General features: G+C 35.9%; 2 protein-coding genes across 7 annotated transcripts in view; one reads left to right on the top strand and one right to left on the bottom strand.

Moving 5' to 3' along the window:
• Positions 1-6,842, top strand: part of LOC125049855 — a 356,920-nt gene extending 350,078 nt beyond the window's left edge. For 4 of the 5 annotated variants that reach the window (XM_047649336.1, XM_047649335.1, XM_047649339.1 and 1 more), the window contains 7 exons: positions 226-382; positions 472-620; positions 749-878; positions 984-3,192; positions 3,270-3,414; positions 3,637-3,772; positions 4,894-6,842. In XM_047649336.1, coding sequence (XP_047505292.1) covers positions 226-382; positions 472-620; positions 749-878; positions 984-3,192; positions 3,270-3,414; positions 3,637-3,772; positions 4,894-5,081 — 3,114 coding nt within the window. In that variant the 3' untranslated portion in view covers positions 5,082-6,842. Of the gene's footprint in view, positions 1-225; positions 383-471; positions 621-748; positions 879-983; positions 3,193-3,269; positions 3,415-3,636; positions 3,773-4,849 lie in introns of all 5 variants that reach the window. The other variant, XM_047649337.1, reaches the window with a different exon arrangement.
• A 1,186-nt stretch (positions 6,843-8,028) lies between these two features.
• Positions 8,029-18,876, bottom strand: LOC125049476 (ero1-like protein). Of its 2 annotated transcripts, none has more exons than XM_047648799.1 (2): positions 17,047-18,876; positions 8,029-8,245 (listed from the first exon to the last, which is right to left on the bottom strand). In XM_047648799.1, exons 1-2 carry the CDS (start codon positions 18,468-18,470, stop codon positions 8,200-8,202), a joined length of 1,470 nt encoding a protein of 489 aa, XP_047504755.1. In that variant the 5' UTR covers positions 18,471-18,876; the 3' UTR covers positions 8,029-8,199. The 2 variants fall into 2 exon arrangements, with proteins under 2 accessions (XP_047504755.1, XP_047504753.1); XM_047648797.1 differs by lacking the exon at positions 8,029-8,245 and adding an exon at positions 13,353-13,585.
• Between the last annotated feature and the right edge of the window lie 849 nt (positions 18,877-19,725).

Genomic DNA, 19,725 nt, shown 5'->3' with positions numbered 1-19,725 from the left:
ATTCAAATAATTGATGACGTGACAAAATAATCCAAAAGGTTTCAAGTAATCAAATAAATGAAACAAGTGCCAAAATTATAGTGTAATAATTATGACGATATTAATTGAATTATTATGACCACATGAATTGAATTATGACCACATGAATTGAATTATGACTACATGAATTGAATTATGACCACATGAATTGAATTATGACTACATGAATTGAATTATGACTTTCAGAGCGTTCGAGAGGAGTTGGGATGCGCACGAGCAAGGATTCGTGAGCTTGAAACGCAAAACCGCGCACTGAGCACACTTCTGGTGCGGCAGCTGAGACCGCAGCCCCGACCATCGCCCGCTACACCGCTGACACCACACTCTAATAGGGATTTACAAGGTATGTTTGAATACTTGGTTCTCTTAACAGTAACATGTAACTTTTACTTAAGAAATTATCTCCAATTTTAATAATAACCATATTTGCAGTTCATTTATTGGACGTGGGTTCCTGCGGTTCTCTAGTCTCATTCCGGGACTCCCCGCCCCCCGCGCCGCCCGTCCAGCACCCTCATCCCCTCAGCTCGGATGACAAGAGACGTCACCAAATATTAGCTGACATATGGACTGAATTAAAGGTATTTTATTACGAGTCACATTAGGTCATAAGTTTTCATACTATGCCATGCCGCATTGACATTCAGCCAATGATTAACCAGGTCTTATGTGATATGGTAACTGTAAACTGTGATGTCTTAATTTTCAGGGTTTGGAGGTAACGCCAGCCAACCTGGCAAGAGCGCTGTCTGCTGTAGACCCCACTTTGTGGGCTACTCCTACAAGACCTGCTACTCTTAGTCTAAACGTTCCTCAACCTCAAGCCGACTCCAATAAAGGTCTGTGTCTTGTAAAACCCAAAGCCTACATAAAGTTTTAATTTGCCATAAATAACTTTGAACTTATTTTATCTATCTTATAAAATCATTTGCAAACTATTTCAGGCACAAGTGGCGACAAGGAAGAAGAAACCAGCGAACAATGCGAAGCTGGAGCTGAATCTCCCGAGAGCGGCGCGAAAGACGAGGGTTACTCCACGATGTCTAGTGACGTGCAGGCTGATGCTTCGAGGCAGAGCGACCACGCAGCTGAGCGAATTCTGCCAGACCTCAACGAGGCCTCCGATGAGACTGACAACCAAACCATCGTCTCTATCAATCCAAGAGAATCTCGACGACATGCGCGACTCCTCGCCGAAGCTGATTATATATATTTTCCCATAGGAGTCGCCTTCGCTGGCATCAGAGGCAGCTATCCCCCTTCTCGACCCGTCCTTCCCTTCCAACACGTAGTCCGAAGCTTCTCTGACTCTCATTTATGTTTGAAATTGTTAACCGCCCCGACTTGCTCGCCTAGCCTAGATTCTCCCACGCCCAGTTCGGGAGTGTTAGTCTTAGACCTCAAACCCGCCCCGGAGAGGCCCCTCCGAAGGCCGGCGATCGCCTCCACCACCAGTTCCGAAAGGGTGTCTTGGGGAAGCACAGTCGACGAACGAGCTGATGGATCGCAATTCGAATCCGATTACGTTCAACATTGGCTAGAGCTGGACGACGCTAGATCTGCTCTTCAACAGAGACATAGAGACTTAGCTGACCTAGAATACGATAGAGCCGAATTAGAGGACTGGAGCTTATCGTTATCTTGCGAGGATCTCAGAGACAGACACTCACCTTTCGCGGAGATAACGACGCCGGGTCAGATATCCTTGTCCACTCTTCCTAGTATACGGGAAGATGACGCCTTAGAAATGGAAGAAGATGTAGCTGATTGTTTATGGAACGACTGCGGTTTCGCAACAATCGAAATCGATGAATGCAGGATGGCTGATGAAAATGAAACTTCAGAGAAACGATGGGAATATTCTGGCACCCATTCCCCGGGTGGGTCTTGGTCTAGCGCCTCAGACGCGCCAGAGAAACGATCCAGCACTGCTTTAAGTGAAGATGGCGACTGTGCAAACATCGGCTTGGACTTCACCAGAGATTTTTATCGTCTAGTTAAATATGAAAGCACCAAGAGTTTAGCTTCGAATTCTTCTAGGAGCGTCCCAAATCAAGACCAAAACACTCATTTGCGATTTCACGACGTTCAATCGATGGCTTTACAAGACCGAGAACAGGCGCTTCAGAATGTTTTAAACTTTATCGCGGAGCAACAGAAATACTGCCATGATAGAGAAGAATCGGACTCGGTTTCATCTCGGCCTATATCTGAGATACGCGAACTGCCCCCACCCTATGCGTCGGCCGATTTTGATGATGAATCTGTGGATCCTCGGAGCGAAGTCTCAGATGACAGGCAACGACCAGATTCCTTCGGAAGCTTCTCCGAAAATGATTCCTGTGATATACGTGATTTACATAACGACAGACCAAAACTTCCATACTGTGATGTAGTATCCGAGCCGAAATCGACGATTCGATTTATAGAGAAAGAGGAACCTTACGCTGAGTCGGAAGGCTTCTATGTAGATATGACCAAAGCGGACAACGCAGAGAATGAAATAGATCAAAACCATTTAATAAAAATTCAGAGAAAGAACGAAATCAATAAACTAATAGACGTCAACCAAACTGATCAAGATCACGCGTCTTCTGTAAAGGACGACAAAGACGAAACTAGCCGCAACACGGAACACAATTCAGCATTGAAAGAGAACACTGTCAATATTATGTTAAATAAACAAGTAAACGAAAGAGAGATAGAGACTTGTCTTACGAAGTCAACGAGCTTTACAATTTCGGGGGAGACTGAAATATCTTTAGTGGACGAAGTGCTAAGTGCCTGCAGACGCAGTACAGCGGCTCTGGTGACCGTCCCAGAAGAAGAGGAGAACTCGTCGCCCGAGTCGGGTTCTCCGCAAATGACTGAATCTAACACTACCAGCACCTCGACGGCTGAAACTGTGATAATAAGCAATAAGAGCGATGGAAGAGAAGTACGACGAAGAGAAAAGAGTCGAATTCCAATGTTAATGGGTGGAAAGAGGCCTCCGTCGTCTCCAAATAAAACGAGATCAAAAATACCCCTGCCTGGAAAGAGTAAGGTTAACGAAACGGCAAGTAATCCTGAATCGATAATTGTCAAACAGGAGCATAAGCTTAGTTTTCACGAAGCGGCTACGTCTAAGGAAGTAATCGAAGAATTAAATAGGTAAGTATTGCCCAGAAATTTTTTTTTTCGAATACAAAAATTTATGATTACGTACGTACTATCACGTCACATTTCAGAATGATTCGTCAAAGCGAGGGTGTTACGGCGGAAGCGAAGAATGAGGAGAGAACAGAGAAGACTTGTTCGCAGAAAGACAATGCATTGTGGGCTCCTACGGGATGGGTGCACGTTGAAAAAGACATTGATTTTAGCGACCCTAAGGTAATATTATTAGCAACCCTAACAACACATTAAACGACACTCCCGAACTTCCGCCGACGACTCGACTTGAAACGTCAAGTTCATAATTGCGCAGAATTCAATTGTTTCCTAAGTTATTCTTCACGATTCATGTAGGAATATAAAGGGTTTCTATGCTCCAACTTTGATTGCTTTCGTGCACTTCTTTCCGAATAGTAATTTAGGTTTGTATGTAAATTCCAGGCAAGAGCAAATCTGTTGGATGTGATGTTGGCGTCGAGTGACTCTTCTCCTTCCTCATGCGGATCCTCCCCAGCTGAACCCCCACCCCCGTACTCGCGGTTGCATCGGCTTCATCGCTCCAGGCGACAGAAAACTGGTAAATATCTATTAGTTAACCTGGACGCAAAGAAGTGACGAAATCTAAGGATAGCTTGCAAAATATTTATGGAATAATCTAACCGGTAAAGTTTTTCATTGTCTATGATGCATAGTAAAATAAAAACTTTACGAAGGTTCTTTAGTTAAAAAATCTAAATTTGCGCACAGATTAATAATCGATTAAATTTAGTAAGTGTCAATTGTTTTTCGATGCTTTGACATTTTTATTTCATCTTGTCTATTGTTTATAACTGGTATATTGGTATGAGAATATTTTTTTCCACATTGATTGCTTGTTTTCAAGTCAATGTGTCAAGTACAGACTTTTATGGAATAACTTTTTGTTAGTAATCTCTATGGGAACCCTTTATTTACCTTTAAATATTAATTACATGCTATAAGAGGTATATTAAATTTTAATTTTGTAATATGACGCCAGAAAATATAAAAAAAATTACTGTTAAAGATATTACAAAAGTTTATTATAATACTAGATATTTTCTATTGTTTATGCTTTAAGTGTCTATGTCTCACTGTAAACTGTCTTAGTTGCTATTATGCTTTTGTGATAAATGTTTCATGAGAATTTGATATTTTTACTAATAATATGTCTATTGTATAATATATATAAAATAAGACATTCAGAATTATATATTAATTTTTAATAAAAAGTATCAAGTTTAACTCGTCTCACGAAAGATGATATTATTTCTTATCAATCAAATGTTAAAAACTACAGTCCTATAGGCCTTTCCTATAGTAAGTTTTTTATATAATCTGTCATCTTTCGTGAAACTTCTAGTATCTATGTCACGGGTATTCATGTCAAGTCACAAGCCACGTCACTCGATTCCGCTCATCGCACCATCTCACTCATTCTAGTCTTCTTCAACGCATCGCTCCGAAACAAGTAATAAATTTTTTGATAGTCCCAGATTACAGATTCGGTACAGTTACATTGTAATTTAAATTCCCGGTATATAGATCGCTTTTGAGTTATATAAATAAGTAGGAGCGATGCGTGCGCGCGAGTGCGGGCGACGGAGCTTGTGCTCACGCGCGTTGTCTCGTCCAGCGGGCGGCTGTAGCGCCCTTCGCTAACTGCCTGGTCGTGCGTAGCGGCGGCTCAGCGCAGCCGAGGCGTGGGCGTGGTGCGGCAGCTGCGCCTGCGAAGGCCCACCATCCTCGGCCGAGGGGACTTCTACGTGCGATTCGCGGAGCCCGAGCGAGCCGCCGTGGCCTCCTTCGACTTCCTCGACGACCTGTCCGGCGGATCCTCCCCGGACGCCAAAGACTGTCACGATTAGCAATATATTTTTCTATGTTGTGATATTCTCCGCTTTCTAGTGTAGCCGGGTGGCTGCAGCTTTTTCCGCCCTTAGCGTGCGCCCGTGTGGGCCGGTAGGATAGTCTATGTCGTCGGTGACGTCTACCGGCGTGCGGTCGTTAGTTTGAGAGTTAATTATCGAAGCACCTAGATTAAGGTGAGCGTTGTTTGGTTTGTCCCGGGTCCGTGTTAATATCGGCCCGAGAATTGTTTGTTACTTCCGCGATTGGCTTACGCTTCGTACCGGTGACACCGTTTAGGTAAGAAGTAATGACTAAGTAATGAAAGCTGCGGCCTCGAAGTAATGTGATATTTTTGTATATACTGTAAGTCCCACTTATTTTCGTATACATTTAAATGGATTCCTTTGAAACTCGAACGAAGCGTACTTGTCGGGTTTAGGATGTGTATTTAGTGTACCCGAGTGTGCTCTTATTTTACGTACTCACTGGCTGACGCCTGATGAGTGACTAGGTTTTAACGTTAGGTACTTATGTAAATATTGACAATCATTATCGAGCTAGTACTATGACTACACTTAATTAATAAAGTCATAATATAATGGTCGATAAACCTTATAAAATCCATTAAATCAAAGGGTACTAAATACGTTTAAGTGTATATATGTTATGACGTCATTGAATGCTATTTATTAATTTGTATCATTTGCGATTGTCTTGTGTATACTTAGGAACATATCATGAAATTGTATTATGTTTAAATCTTGTATTAATATATTTAGCAATGACACGAGCGCGATTCAGTACCACTGAAACGGCTATCGAAGATCTATTTGACCAATTAAATAATATTATTAATAATGCAATTATTTATGCTCAATTATAATTATTAATTAATCCTTTAAATATTAAAGCCGATGGATTATCAAACTAATTTCCACAACTCGTGTCAACGCCAAATAGTATTTTGAATAGTTTGCTGTTTGGATGTGGTTATAAACCTTATGAATTTTCTACTAATTTGCGTAGTTATGGCGAAACCAAAGCTATTATTTACAGAACACATTGCCACCACTTGTTACGCTCAGACACAACTGTCCGCTATAATATTAGTTACCCCGGCTTTGTTTAATGGCGAATATTGAATGACAATAAGGAAGATTTTTACCTATATTATAAACGAAATGTCGACTCGACCGAATATTATTAGTATATAAATTGGTATCCTAAGTTTGAACATTCTTAGAAAGTTGAAAGTCATCGAAATATTTTACGAAGCAATAAACAACCATGTTCATATATTTTTGACAATTTATTAGATAAGTCCCAACTTGTACAAAATTTTCATTTACTTAGAAACCTTTTAGGGTCCTGTGGGGTTACCATAAGCTAAAGGAAAAAGATACACTGAAAACAGCTTTGAAACAGCTATTAAAACAACAGTATAGAGCTTATGGTACACCCTTTTACAATTTAGAGATAGTACACTGTTCCTATGAGATAGTTCATTCCCGTCAAATTAGGTTTGTGTGGACTTTTCGGCAGATTTCAGTCATGTAATCGTATTATGTATAAAGTAGGATTCAGTACTGTGATTTGTACCGAGTTTGAAGCACAATTGGACAAGACGTATTCCTTAATATTGGGTGCATTTTCGTACATTCTAACCTAAGATAGAAATAGGTAGGTACTTTGAACAGTACAAAATGTGTAGAGTAACAATATAATTTAATTATATACTATTGCAGTTGGGTTAAATAAACGATTCCGTTCCCAAATGACATATTGTTTTATTTTCATTACCACCTTAGGAGCGTTCAAGTATTACGTAACGAATTTTGGGGGATGGGGACGTAACGTTACAAGGTAAAACGTTACGTCCCCTTCTCCAAACGAAGCGGGGGATGAATAACGCCGTATTGTTAAAGTATGTATTATGTATAAAGAGTCAACTAGGTGGTCACGAAACGTTTTACTATTGGGTACAGAAAAACGTTACGGCGTGTTACATGGTGGGGGGGTCAAAAATCCCAAAAATTGCGTTACGTAATACTTGAACGCTCCTTTAAGATAAACACGTTGATGATGGGCTAACTTTGATACAAAGAGAGTAAGTAAAATAGCAGTATATCCCGTTCACCTTAACGGGAGATTAAGGAAGACATATGCGTCTATTCAATTGATCGGTTTTATCAGCAAATGGGTGAACAGCCTTGTGCCATTTATAACCACATTAGAAGAAGCTGTAGCTGAACAGCAGAGGCCCACCCTTACAAATACTGATCCGATCTCTCAGCTCCACTTACCAGGTATCTAGGATAGTATCAGTATCAAGAAGAGGCGGGCTTAATCGTCGTATCGCGTGGCAAGGCTACTTTAATTAGGCACATAGAACATGTATTATTGCACAGCCAGAGTACAATCATACCTCTAGAGCGAAAGTCGCCCACTTGGGTAAGGGTAAGAAGGTAAATAGGTCTGAAATTCAAGACTGAGAGCTAAGTATGACTCACGTATGCCAAAAACGGGGAAAAGATGGCTGTAGAGAGCAAGACAAGAAAATTTTGGAATGCCTTGCGTCCATATAAATACAACATATGTATTTTGATTACTTACTTGTCATGTCTTGTGTCGTATATGTTTGTGTTTTTATGGAATAAAATAAAGCTACATTATTTATTTTATTTTATTAAAAACGTATTGGCTGGAAACATGACTGACTGTCTATACATAAATAAATACTTAAATACCCTTATTCTTAAAATAAATCAGTTTATGCATCGTTCTCTTTCCATCATAGCGTACACACAATTAGACAGAAAGAGAGATAACAGTAATTTAATTAAAAGAAAGCAGTTAGATATAAAGAGCTCGAATGTTATTTTGTGTACTAGATACTCGAAACTAGAATCTATTTAAAAATTCTTTCATCATATTTACGTTATCTGCAAAAACAAACCTTTCATAAAGTCGCAGGGAACAGCTGATAAATGAATCTACTATCTACGTGTTTATCACTCGACATATTTTGGTAATTAGCCAAACTCTTTAGCTGATAAATTTTATTTGAAACAATAACATGTGGCTCGTGAACATTTTTTCTCACTCACAATTCTAAAATTATCTTCCCATAGTTTCTTAAGGTCTTCGTATATACTGAATCGTCATTTTATTCGAATGAGATCTGTAAAAAATTAAATGTATCAACGTTTTTGTTAATTTATATTTACTAAGAGCTATTACCGTCATAGCAATCTCAAGGCCACAGAAAGAAGTCATTTTTGTTTATAATTTTAATGGAATTTACTAGAATAGAACCTTTTTAATCAAATCCATACTTTAAGTAAGAGGGCTGTTCTGAACCTACTAAAAAGAGATTTGGCTCTCCAAACAGTAAGTTTTTAGAAATATATTTAAAACTTATTAATTGATACTATAAGCACACGTATGTTCGGCCTCGGCGGTTTAGTTACCGCATATTACGAATTAATTGGTATTGAGTTGTTACAGGATTGGAATGTATCAGAATGGGCCCTAGACCTGTATAGAATAAACTTACTTAGACGTATTTTGATTAAGGAAAGAAAAAAACAATCCTGGCAAATTTTCTTTCTTTCTCCAGCATTTATGAACCTACACAAGAAACTGCTTTTCCTCTTGTCGATGTTGCAGGATCGATTTTGAAGAACTTTTTGTTTGTAATGTTCACATTTAAACAGATGGCTATATCACGATAAAAATAGCCGCTGGGCTCACCATTTGAATAAATAATATCTATTTCACTATGATAAACACGCAAGCAGATTAATTGGCAGACAACACGCAAACGCATTAGTAAAACACAACGTTAATACAAATAAATCTGTAACATTCCTTCCCCAGCTAAAAACCAAACAAATGAAGATATTTCTTTTATTTATCTGAAATCCTGTACGAAATAGCGTTCTTCCCGAGGGATTAAGTCAACAGCCTTGCTCAAGAGGTGTATTAATTTAATATTCTTAATGCACCAGTTAAATTTGCGTCTTGAGTAGAATCCAATCAGTTGCCATACAAAGCCAGTCAGTTGCTCAAGTTTACAGAGGTTCTGTATTTAAAGTATGTGTGTATGACTTTTTTCACTGCGTCTAATCTCAAAAGAAATTATAAAGATTAGAGAACGTTAGTCTGTGTGGAAAGGGAACCGGAATATGGTCGCTGCTATCTTAGTAATCATGTACATATTTGAAAAAATTCAAAGTATCTTTATGGATAAATGAAATTACGCAAAACAAGCATTATTTCGCATAATTCAGTTCTTTCCGGACAGGATATTATTTTGAAAATCAAAACGTCGGTGCGTGTCGCTTATCTGTGATTGGTTTTGTGAGGCTGTTGACTCACAAATGAGCAACGTGATTAATTTATTTTTTCGAAACTTTTTACCTGTTGTCATATTATAACGCGAAGGATTTTATGTAATATAAAACAAGGGTCAGTTGATCGACTGTGGCACTGCTTCAGATTGTCGAAGGACTAATTCTAGGACCTCTTAATCTTTGTATTAATTTATATCATATATGGTCGTAATAAAATAAAATAGGGTTGCCTGGAAGAATTCGCTTGATAGCGATAAGGCCGCCCGTTGCCTTTTAACTTTTGTAAACTGTTTTTTTTATTTTTGTTATGTGTAAGTTTGTGAATAAGGTAATAAAGCATAAATAAATAATAAAATAATATAAAACAAACATACTTACGTCGATACAAATTACGAAAATTCTGACCTTATTTTAAATAATTTGGCATTTAGTTACCAAGTAGGATAATTAAACAAAATTAAAATAAAACATTTATTAAAACGAACTGTCATGAATAACAGACCCTGATAATCACAGACATATGCTTAACCATGAAAATACATTTATCCTTAAATAAACACGAAATAAATTAGTTCAATATTTGTACATGATGTTATAAATTCCATATTTTAAGTATCGTCGCCATGATATAAATTAAACTAGACGCACGCGACGCTCGCAAGAAAACACATCAAACCCATGAAATAACTTGATTTGATTATAATGTATGTTTAAAAATAATATGATTAGGTATGTATCGAATAGTTTTATCATGGCTCTGACTAGAGAATGAGACAATTTTCATAAAATAATAACATAAGAAAATGTATTTGTGACACAGTAATTGATTATAAAAAAAATAACTACATAGCAAACTATATATTTGCTATGTACCTTATATAGTATCTAAAAGGTATGTTCAACATAACATAAATTTTACAATCGTCTATTAAGTACGGGACCTCATATTACAGTACAATGATTTAGTTCTCGTGTCCTACTGTCATTAAACAATCATTAATCCGTAGATAATTTATATATTTAAAAACCAAACCATTCCTTTCGGCTTTTACAGAACATAATCTAGATACAAATGTATATCCAAGGTCCTACTTCCAAATAAATTCATTTCTATATAAAAATAACGCCAGCCATTTTGTGACATGTTCAATTAAGAGCCCGTGTACTTTTCACGCTATCGTGTTTGATAAGCATTTTTAAATTGTAATACAAAAAAAGTCAATTATATGATACCATGAATTTGATAACTTCACAAATTATTTTACATTTCTCATACATATATGTCGGAGCAATGGCGTAGGTATCAGCTGCCATTTTCATTACCATTAACAACATCAAAGTCAAATTAGTTAAAATCCGTTATATGGTTTATTTGATTTGCCAATATTAATAAATATACAGATTAACAGATTTTTTGATAGTCTGTAGTAATATGTTGCTAGATCTATTAATTAACGACTATTCAATGGTCGATAATAATAATGATCCATATAGTCATTATAATTATCGATAGCTGATACCAGAGCCATTGCTCCGACGTATATATATACATTTTATATATACATACACCTCTATCATACTCTCAAGGAAACTAAAAATACTTTGAGACAGACGTTTCCGATAGGCATACGATGATAAACACACGCCTGCACCCTTACTCTGCAACTTCCAAAAGCGATACCAAACTCTACATTTTTGTATATGTGCGATATAGCTCTCTCGTAGTTTGAAATCGCAACAAAAATTCATTATTGGATTAGCTTTCAGGATCGGGAGTATAGGAATCGCGAAGTTACAGCGTAAAGGCTCTGGTCACGTGACCACATATATATATATTCAGTCGTTGAAATTCCGATTAGTTTGTCCTTATCGTAATTTCGTCTAATTTTTTATTTATTTGGGTTCGTCGACAATAAAACGTTTAAATAAAAATAAAAAAAACCTAAGTCGGTCAGATGCATTGTCAAACCTCAAAGTGTCGCATTACAAAATGTACTTATTTATATATTGAATCCTATTAAAATTACCTAACAATTATATACAAAATGTAAAAATAAATGAAACCTATCAATGTCTATACACTGGGTGATAAATAAATATATGTATGTGATGCAAAATAATATACAAATTACGAAATAAATAGATTTACAAATATATTTAAAAACAACTGTGGGAGCGTTCAAGTATTACGTAACATATTTTGGGAGGGGGGTGTCCTTTTGTAAAACGTTAAATTACGCGTTATTGTTAATATTTTTTTCGACTTACACCACATAATAGTAACTAAAGAGTCACTAGGTGGTCACGAAACGTTTTACTATACTTGGGTACTGAATAACGTTACGGCGAGTTACATGGGGGGGGGGTCAATAATCTCCAAAAATTGCGTTACGTAATACTTGAACGCTCCCTGTATAAAACTTTAAATATTATTTTAAAAGTCGAATTCGTACAACTAAGAATTATTTCAATTGTGAATGAATCAAACAGACTTACTCCGTAAATTCGTTGTAGAATTCAATATTAAGGCTTCGGTACCACGTATTCCAATACGACAGTAAGTTATTGAAACTACATCATGTGTTTACTTGATGTCAAAAATTAGAAAAGGCACTTTGTTAGAATTCTAGTTAAAAATTTACAGAGTAACCCTGCTGGTAGATTGAAGACTAACACATTCATAATCGTACTATACGCAAATAATCAGATTACGATTATGTTTTTGTCAGATTTACGATTATGTTGTTTTATTTAAATGAATAAAATTTCTTATCTATTCGAATACAGTACGTTTATTAATAACATTTTTATACAGGTGGTCAAAAGTCGTGGATCAAAAGCAAATAGGGGTGAGGTCATCAGTTTTTAATTCTTCCTAGAAAGATATTAGAGCGACTCATGGCCATGTGTAATACCTTTTCAGAATTCCTATTAAATGTGCCAAAACTTGTAATACACGGTCACTTTTAGGTAGAGTATTTTTTTGTTCACAGTGGAGTCCGAAGTAAACAAAAAGTTATGATTTGAAAAAAAATTATATCGTATAACTTAACATTATCTTCAATACACACTATAAATAGTATGTCTAACGCAAGAACTCATCAGTAACAATCTAGTGGATATTACGAAAAAGATATAGGATGTAGATTTTTTCGAATTTTAATAAGAATTAGTAAAAAAAAGTCAATTTTCTTATAAAAACGTAAAATAAATTATAACTCTGCAGGGGTTGAGCTTAGGGACCTCCCGTAGAAATTTTTTTTGCAGTTGATGACCTCATCTATCCCCTATTTACGTTTGATCCACGACTTTTTGGCCACCCTGTATATACATATTTGATTTGTCTAGAGTTCTAGATGATACTATATGAGCAATTATATGGACTTTGAGACTAAAATTACAATTATCAAACCTGTATATGTCGCTTTTATGATAAGTTCTCTCAATATCCATAGCGCTGATCTGAACTTTGGCAGTAAAAACTCAGGCGCTGCTGGAAATTTCAGAGAACCAGCACAGAAGAAGCACTAAAAATCTCCTATTTATATCTTCATGTTATTTCGGTCATATTAGCGTATTTATTACTTGACCACGTAACGCTAACATTAAGGCTTTACGGTGATCGTGGTTTTATTTGAACGTGTAGTACTCGTGTACCAGACAAAATTAAATTATGCTCACCACACAATAATGTATACTCTGTCGTGTATAGATCAACCTTTAATAAGCCTGTGTATAAGTAGCGGCACGAAACTCTAGCGCTGACCGTTATTGCGCAGAAGTAAAAAAATAAGGTACCTGAGGGGGGCTAGCGGAATGAAGAGCGTCGATTGGCTCTCCAGTCGCATTTTGTCCCCCGCGCGACAGTACACATGCGCAGCAATCCCCTCCACGTATCGGCCAGCGCTAGACTTACGTGCCGCTGGTTATACACATTTTTATAAAATAACTGGACACTCAGTCATATGCCATGTGTAACCAGACTTATCAAAAATAAACGAAATATTATGCATTTTATCAATCATGTAATAGTGTAACGAAATCCGCACTAACGAGAGAATCAACTCCAAATTCTGGGTTTAGCACCTCCCGAAGCGCACTTCTCAGTTATCTCAATGCTGGGCGATGCAGCGAATATATTCTTCTTTTCTTGCTCCATATTACCACTGTTGAGAAGGAATTTCTTGAAATGTCATTCCACATGTAATGCACATCCCAAATGAGATACTTGATGATGCGATTTGTAGTTTTACGAAAGTCGTAAGTTTTGCTAAATATAATTCAACATTACTTTCTAATCTGAGTTTACGTCATTTTGTAACTTTAAATTAAGTCAAAGCGAAGAGAAAAAAATTAAAAAATTACTTATTATTTAATATATTTTTTATAACAACTAAGTTCGTTCAATTATTACGTCACACAATTTTTGGAGATTATTGACCCCCCCCCCCTTCCATGTAACTCGCCGTAACGTGTTTCTGTACCCAAGTATGGTAAAACGTTTCGTGATCACCTAGTGACTCTTCATACGTAAAAGTTACTATTATGTGGTGTAAGTCGAAAATAATATTAACAATAACGCGTAATTCAATCCCGGCCCCGCATCGTAACGTTTTACAAAACCCCCCCCCAAACAATTCGTTACGTAATACTTGAACGCTCCCTAAGGAGAAATAAACCATAGATAGCTATGGATACTGTCATATTAAGAAAAACTTTTTCTATGTTCAATAAAAAAATATTCGTATCGGGAACAACTGTTAAACATTTCACAAGCTAAGGTAAGTAACCTAAGATGAATAAATGTATAGCAAAATCTACGACAATCGCTTATAAAATCCCCAAAGTGCGTTTATGTGACAAATTTTCTTGAAGCAATTTTTTGTGCAGTGGATATCCTCAAGCAACCCGGAACGTAAAACACCGGTACATTTATAACATGCATTAAATATTTATAAAATAAGAAAATAAATTTTCTAACAAAGGCCTTCTATGTTTAAGCATATTCAGTAGTCCTGTCCAAGAGATAGACAAACACAAACACAAAGTCGAGGCAATTATCAGCTAGTAATTTCACGATAAGAGTAATCATTTTTCCAATTTTCTTGTACCGCTAATTGCTTCACCGCGCGTTAAAAACCAATTTGGAAACAATTATTTCCAAGTGACATGTACCAATTAAATTGCGATTATTTTTACAAAGAATGTATAATATTGTATGTAATATAATGTATACTTTGATTAATTTCTCTTTATATATCTCCGAGGTGTAAACGCATCTCCCGCAGCAAAACAGAACATATGTTGGATTAAAGTCCCGGTAAACCTTCTACTAATAAGAGGGCCAAGTTGTGCCTACGAGCTAAAATAACCTCGGTTGCCAAATATATTGCGGTTCTAGAGGCTCCGGGGTTAGCTTTCACATTCAACCGGACTTAATATATCTAGACAAACATATATTAACGTAATTGCTGCGTTAGAATTCTTAAAATTCGGTTTAAAAGCGTGAATTTTCTTCACAATCCTTGCTTGTACATAAATACAGGATTAGAATGATGCAACATATGACAACGCGTCTTGAAGCACGTTCGCTTTTTAGCTAAACTAAATGCTGATTCATTCCGCCTTTGTGACCCACCTACATAATTTCTTTGTCAAAATAAATGTGGTATTGATGAAATATACGAAACGATTACGAAATTTTTAAGCCAAGCCAAATATTAAGGAGAAACTTTGTTCCTTTGAAGTATATGTTTTCAACCCCTTGTGCATTGCTAATAAAAATTACTGAAGCAACTCGTGAATGTCTTTTATAACATACAAGATTACATTAAAGAATGAGTCTCGTTTCTGAATTATTAGAAGTAATTTGAAAATTGAAGCGACTTCAAATACCGCTGAAGGTAATATTATAAATTATATTATTATATCATACATATCCCCCGCAGAAATGTTAGAGTATAGATATCTCAGAAACGACTTAAGCGATTTTGATAGAACTTGGACTGTACCAAAATGTACCTTATTTAGATAATCTTGATAATTTGTAGTTTCCGAAAAGTTTGTACCAGTTCTCAAATGCATGATTTGTAAACATCGTCCTCTCTTCTTAGACCAGAACGCGATGTAGAAGAAATTCAGTTTGTAAAAGAGAATTTAGATTTTAAAATAATTGATTCTAAATCATATAAATTATCCTTGCTAAGATCACGAAAGTAATTACTTTTTTATGTAAATCTACACTAGTAAATAATAGTCTTAGTTTAATAATAATTTCGACAGAAAGCAATAGTCAAGGTCGTGAAAATTATACTGTCTAAGCGTTACAAATTATCTAATAATATTCAACTCTCCATATGAAAACATTGAAATATCAAAAAACCACATAAAATTTAGGGCCTAGTAAAACCCTCCAAACTCACTTTAGGTAAAACCATAAACAGCTGATGTAAGCTGGTCTCACGACTTTCTCTCCGACACGTGCCGAAATATAGAATTGCCCGTGCTTACCCGTAACTAAGATTCGACCGTATATTAACCTTTTAGAAAAATCAACAGTCTAGGCAGACTTTCGGAATTATAACATTTAAAATATTCATTGAATTTTATTTTTTCAAGGATCTCCGATATGGTAATAAAAATTCGTTTATAATCCAAAAAGAAACAGAACTAAAATCTTTTAATTATTAGAGAGAATTTACTATATGAAATGTTATAAAAATTTCTAGGTAATGGTAACGTCACAGTATTTTTAACAAACCATGTTCAAGAACCATGAAATCTGATGTCACGTCAGTACTTCAGTGATTGAATATTACATTAGTACATACTTTAGAAATAAACGATAGAAAATACGAGTTTTCTTCCAGTAACCGCGACAATATAACTTTCAAAAAAGGTTTAAGTCGCCTATACTAATGTTAGAAAGATTTGTATGTGTGTTACAAATAAAGTAGCAAAAGACTACTGGACCGATTTTATTTCATAATATATATTTAGTAAACAGAAGACTAGCGAGATTAAAATATTTTTGTTTGCGCTATTTGTGTGCTATAAACTACATATAATCTATCCTTTGATTAATCCATTAAACATTGATTGGAACACAAGTAACAATAAAAGGTAATTCCCAACAGATATCAACTGATAGTTAATCTTTTAATGCAGGTAAGATAAAGAATTTCCCGAAACTTCACATAGCCCAAGTAAGACGTGCAAATAAATACTTCATGCGAAATGTGTGATTTCATTATGAAATCTAATTTAAATAACAGAGTATTGTGGCTTATTTATAAGTATGTAAGCATGTCTGAATATGAAGAAATTCTAATTATTAAAAAAAGGTTAGTACCAATCCATGCACAAATTGTGGAAAGCAAGAACAATAGCTTAACTACTGTAAACACAAAAGCAGCTTGATTGTTACAGCAGAAATTGATAACAGTAATATTACTATTTCCTTATAAAATTATAAACATCTAATGTAAATTTTTGTTTAGTGTGTGAATAATAACAACAGTACTATGACTTAGAGCCTGAGACTTTAAAATGGTCAAAAAAATTGTGATTCTATAAATTAATATTGCTGTATCAACTTCTTATATTACAATATTTCATGTAAACATACCTTAACATAGTCCTAAAATTTTCCAACTCCCGGATACTATTTGACAGCCTCGCAAATGCATTGAATAAAGCAACAATTTCTGTTCTCTGAAGGCGTTTTTGTGATTTGTGCCGCAAAGGTAACCTGCCCTGACCTGGGTCACCTTCACTATCCCATCTACCTGAAAAGAGAATCTTCAAAGCTGTTCCCAGACCTTGAGTCTGTAGTTTACCCCACAGCTTACATTTGTCACAACCTACACAATCCATTATCCTTGAAATATTTAAGAAGTGCTCTCTAAACTCAAACTTTAAAGTGGCAGCTTGAGTCCCACCATTAAACATAAGCGATTCATTGAAATGGTCTGGAAATGAGTAAATAACTCCCAGCATATTCTTTATTGCATTCCTTGTCTCTTCATCTTCAATAGGGCTGTCTGTGAAATAATCTTCTCTCTCTAAATATGGCCCAGCTTTGGCGAGAGCCCTCATTTCTAATAAGTACAAAAAGTACAAATTCTTTAACCAATTGGGTCCTTCACCATGCGTTTGTGATGGATCAAATCGACGCTGGAATTCATCCAAATTAGGACCCCATTCTCCTTCAGGTGGGGCAGCAAATCCTATCTTTTTCTCTGACAACAAATATTTTGAACAAAGGTGGATGTTAATGCTTGTATGTAAACCAGATATAGCTCTATAAAAAACCCTCTCTTCTAAACACATATTACTTAAATCGGAACTTAATACATATGGGAATGATTGATATGGATTTGTCTTTGGACGGAAGCAGTTTTCTTGGTATATGCTCCTCCAAATTCTGTGGGCAGAGGGACCTTTATAGCCTGTGTAACGTTCAGGATTTAGTGAAAGGTCCACAAACTCTGCATCTGCATCTTTGTCATCACATTGACAGAAATTTTCTAAGGAATCATCATATGCTTTCCATTTAGCTATTTCAAATTGACTTGCAGCACTAATGGTCATATTTAGGTAACCCAAATCAGGATCATGATCAGAATCTTGGTCACAGTGTGTAGTTGCATCTAATGAGTATTTTAAAGCTGGAGATTCTTCAAGATATTCCTCTTCATAGCCATCAAATCCAGGCACACTCTCTTTGGAGCATGTTTTAATATGACAGTATTTCATAGCACATCTACTATCATCTGCCCAGAACGGACATTCTTTTTTTAAGTTTACTTTATAAAAACGAAAATAGTCTTTGCTCACCAAGCTCTGGATTCGGGGAAATATTTTTACGTTGTTAAAATAGTCGATTGTGTCTACATTACATGAACAATCTCCGAGCGCTCCATGAAGAGTTTCAAAACAGGCATTACTATCGCACGGTGGACTTTCGAATAGTTCCGTATCATAACCCACTGCTTGAACTATCGCAACAGCAAATATTATAAATATCACACAATAATTTTTGCACTCCATCGTAAAATAATAAAATTCCAACTAGAAAAAGTTGTTCAAGCCATTGACAAAAGGTAAAGATTTGATGACCAAAACTTTAATACATTATTATCATAAATACATTGGCGAACGTGCTTTTCGAAACGTCTACTGGTGTAGTGTGTACATAATCGCAGTTCGTCCGAGCTCCTTTCGCTTTTGTCACTAATTAAAAACACAGCTCGTCACTACAGACTCCTCATCAGAGCCGTGAGTAACCACGACTTTTGGCTATGATTACAATAAGCCCATACCTTATTCAGTGTTAATTTAGTTACTGTTAATACACCAATCAAAAAGATACACACAATAATTAATTGACTTTTCACTCTTCGACATACATAATTTAGAAAAAAACCTGAAAGTTCCTAAAACAAAACAAAGATATTGTCACTTTTGACATATTGTAATTGTCAGTTTTCATGACATTCACTAATTGTCACTGTGACCACAGAGGATCCACAACTTTTGACAACAGATAATCAACAATATACATGTCCCTTATTAAAATAATGTATGTATTGCACTTCCGGCTGTACGAGTTCTGAAACGTGTATTTTAATATATTCAGTAGTTGTGAGCTACATAATCTATTCATTATTGCAAAAGTGAAAGTTTGAAGACTATGCTGCGAAAAATTTGGTAAAGTGAAACTACGTTGTGAGTTCTTTCGTATATGAATAATGGTTATTATTTATTTTTCAATGCTGTTACTCTACAAGACGTTTTAACTTTTTAAAATTTAATAAAGTTTCACACGTAAAAAACTTTATAACGAGAGTGATGTTTACCTGCCAAAATCAAGGCTTAAATCCTTCAGGCACGCTTCCACGGTTTTTAATAACGTTTTGAGGAATACGTTCCCACTGCGGATGGACTATGGAGCCCAACTTCTTGCAAGTACGCTTCCAAGTCGCCAGGACCGCGCGGGCGAGCATTGTCGTCCGTAAAAGTAAAAAAATCTTCAAATCTTTATTGCCGACCAAAAATTATAAAAATTTCATTCTATTCACGTGTTTTAATTTACGCGACCAAAAGTATACAGACTACCTCAGAACATTCTCTTAACTGAAATCGATCTTACAACGTAAATTTCTTTAGTTGTCCGTATTCTTGCAAGTTTTTTTATTTTCAGACTAAAATCAGAAATTTAAGTTTGGAAAAATCTAAGGTTCATACTGTGTAGCCCGCTGTTATGTTATGAGATCAGTATTACCATCGTAAAAAAATTATTGTA

The sequence above is a fragment of the Pieris napi genome, chromosome 5 (assembly GCF_905475465.1).
Source record: "Pieris napi chromosome 5, ilPieNapi1.2, whole genome shotgun sequence".
In the NCBI taxonomy this organism is placed as follows: domain Eukaryota; kingdom Metazoa; phylum Arthropoda; class Insecta; order Lepidoptera; family Pieridae; genus Pieris; species Pieris napi.
Note: the sequence above shows the minus strand (reverse complement) of the source record. Positions and strands in the feature narration are given on the sequence as shown.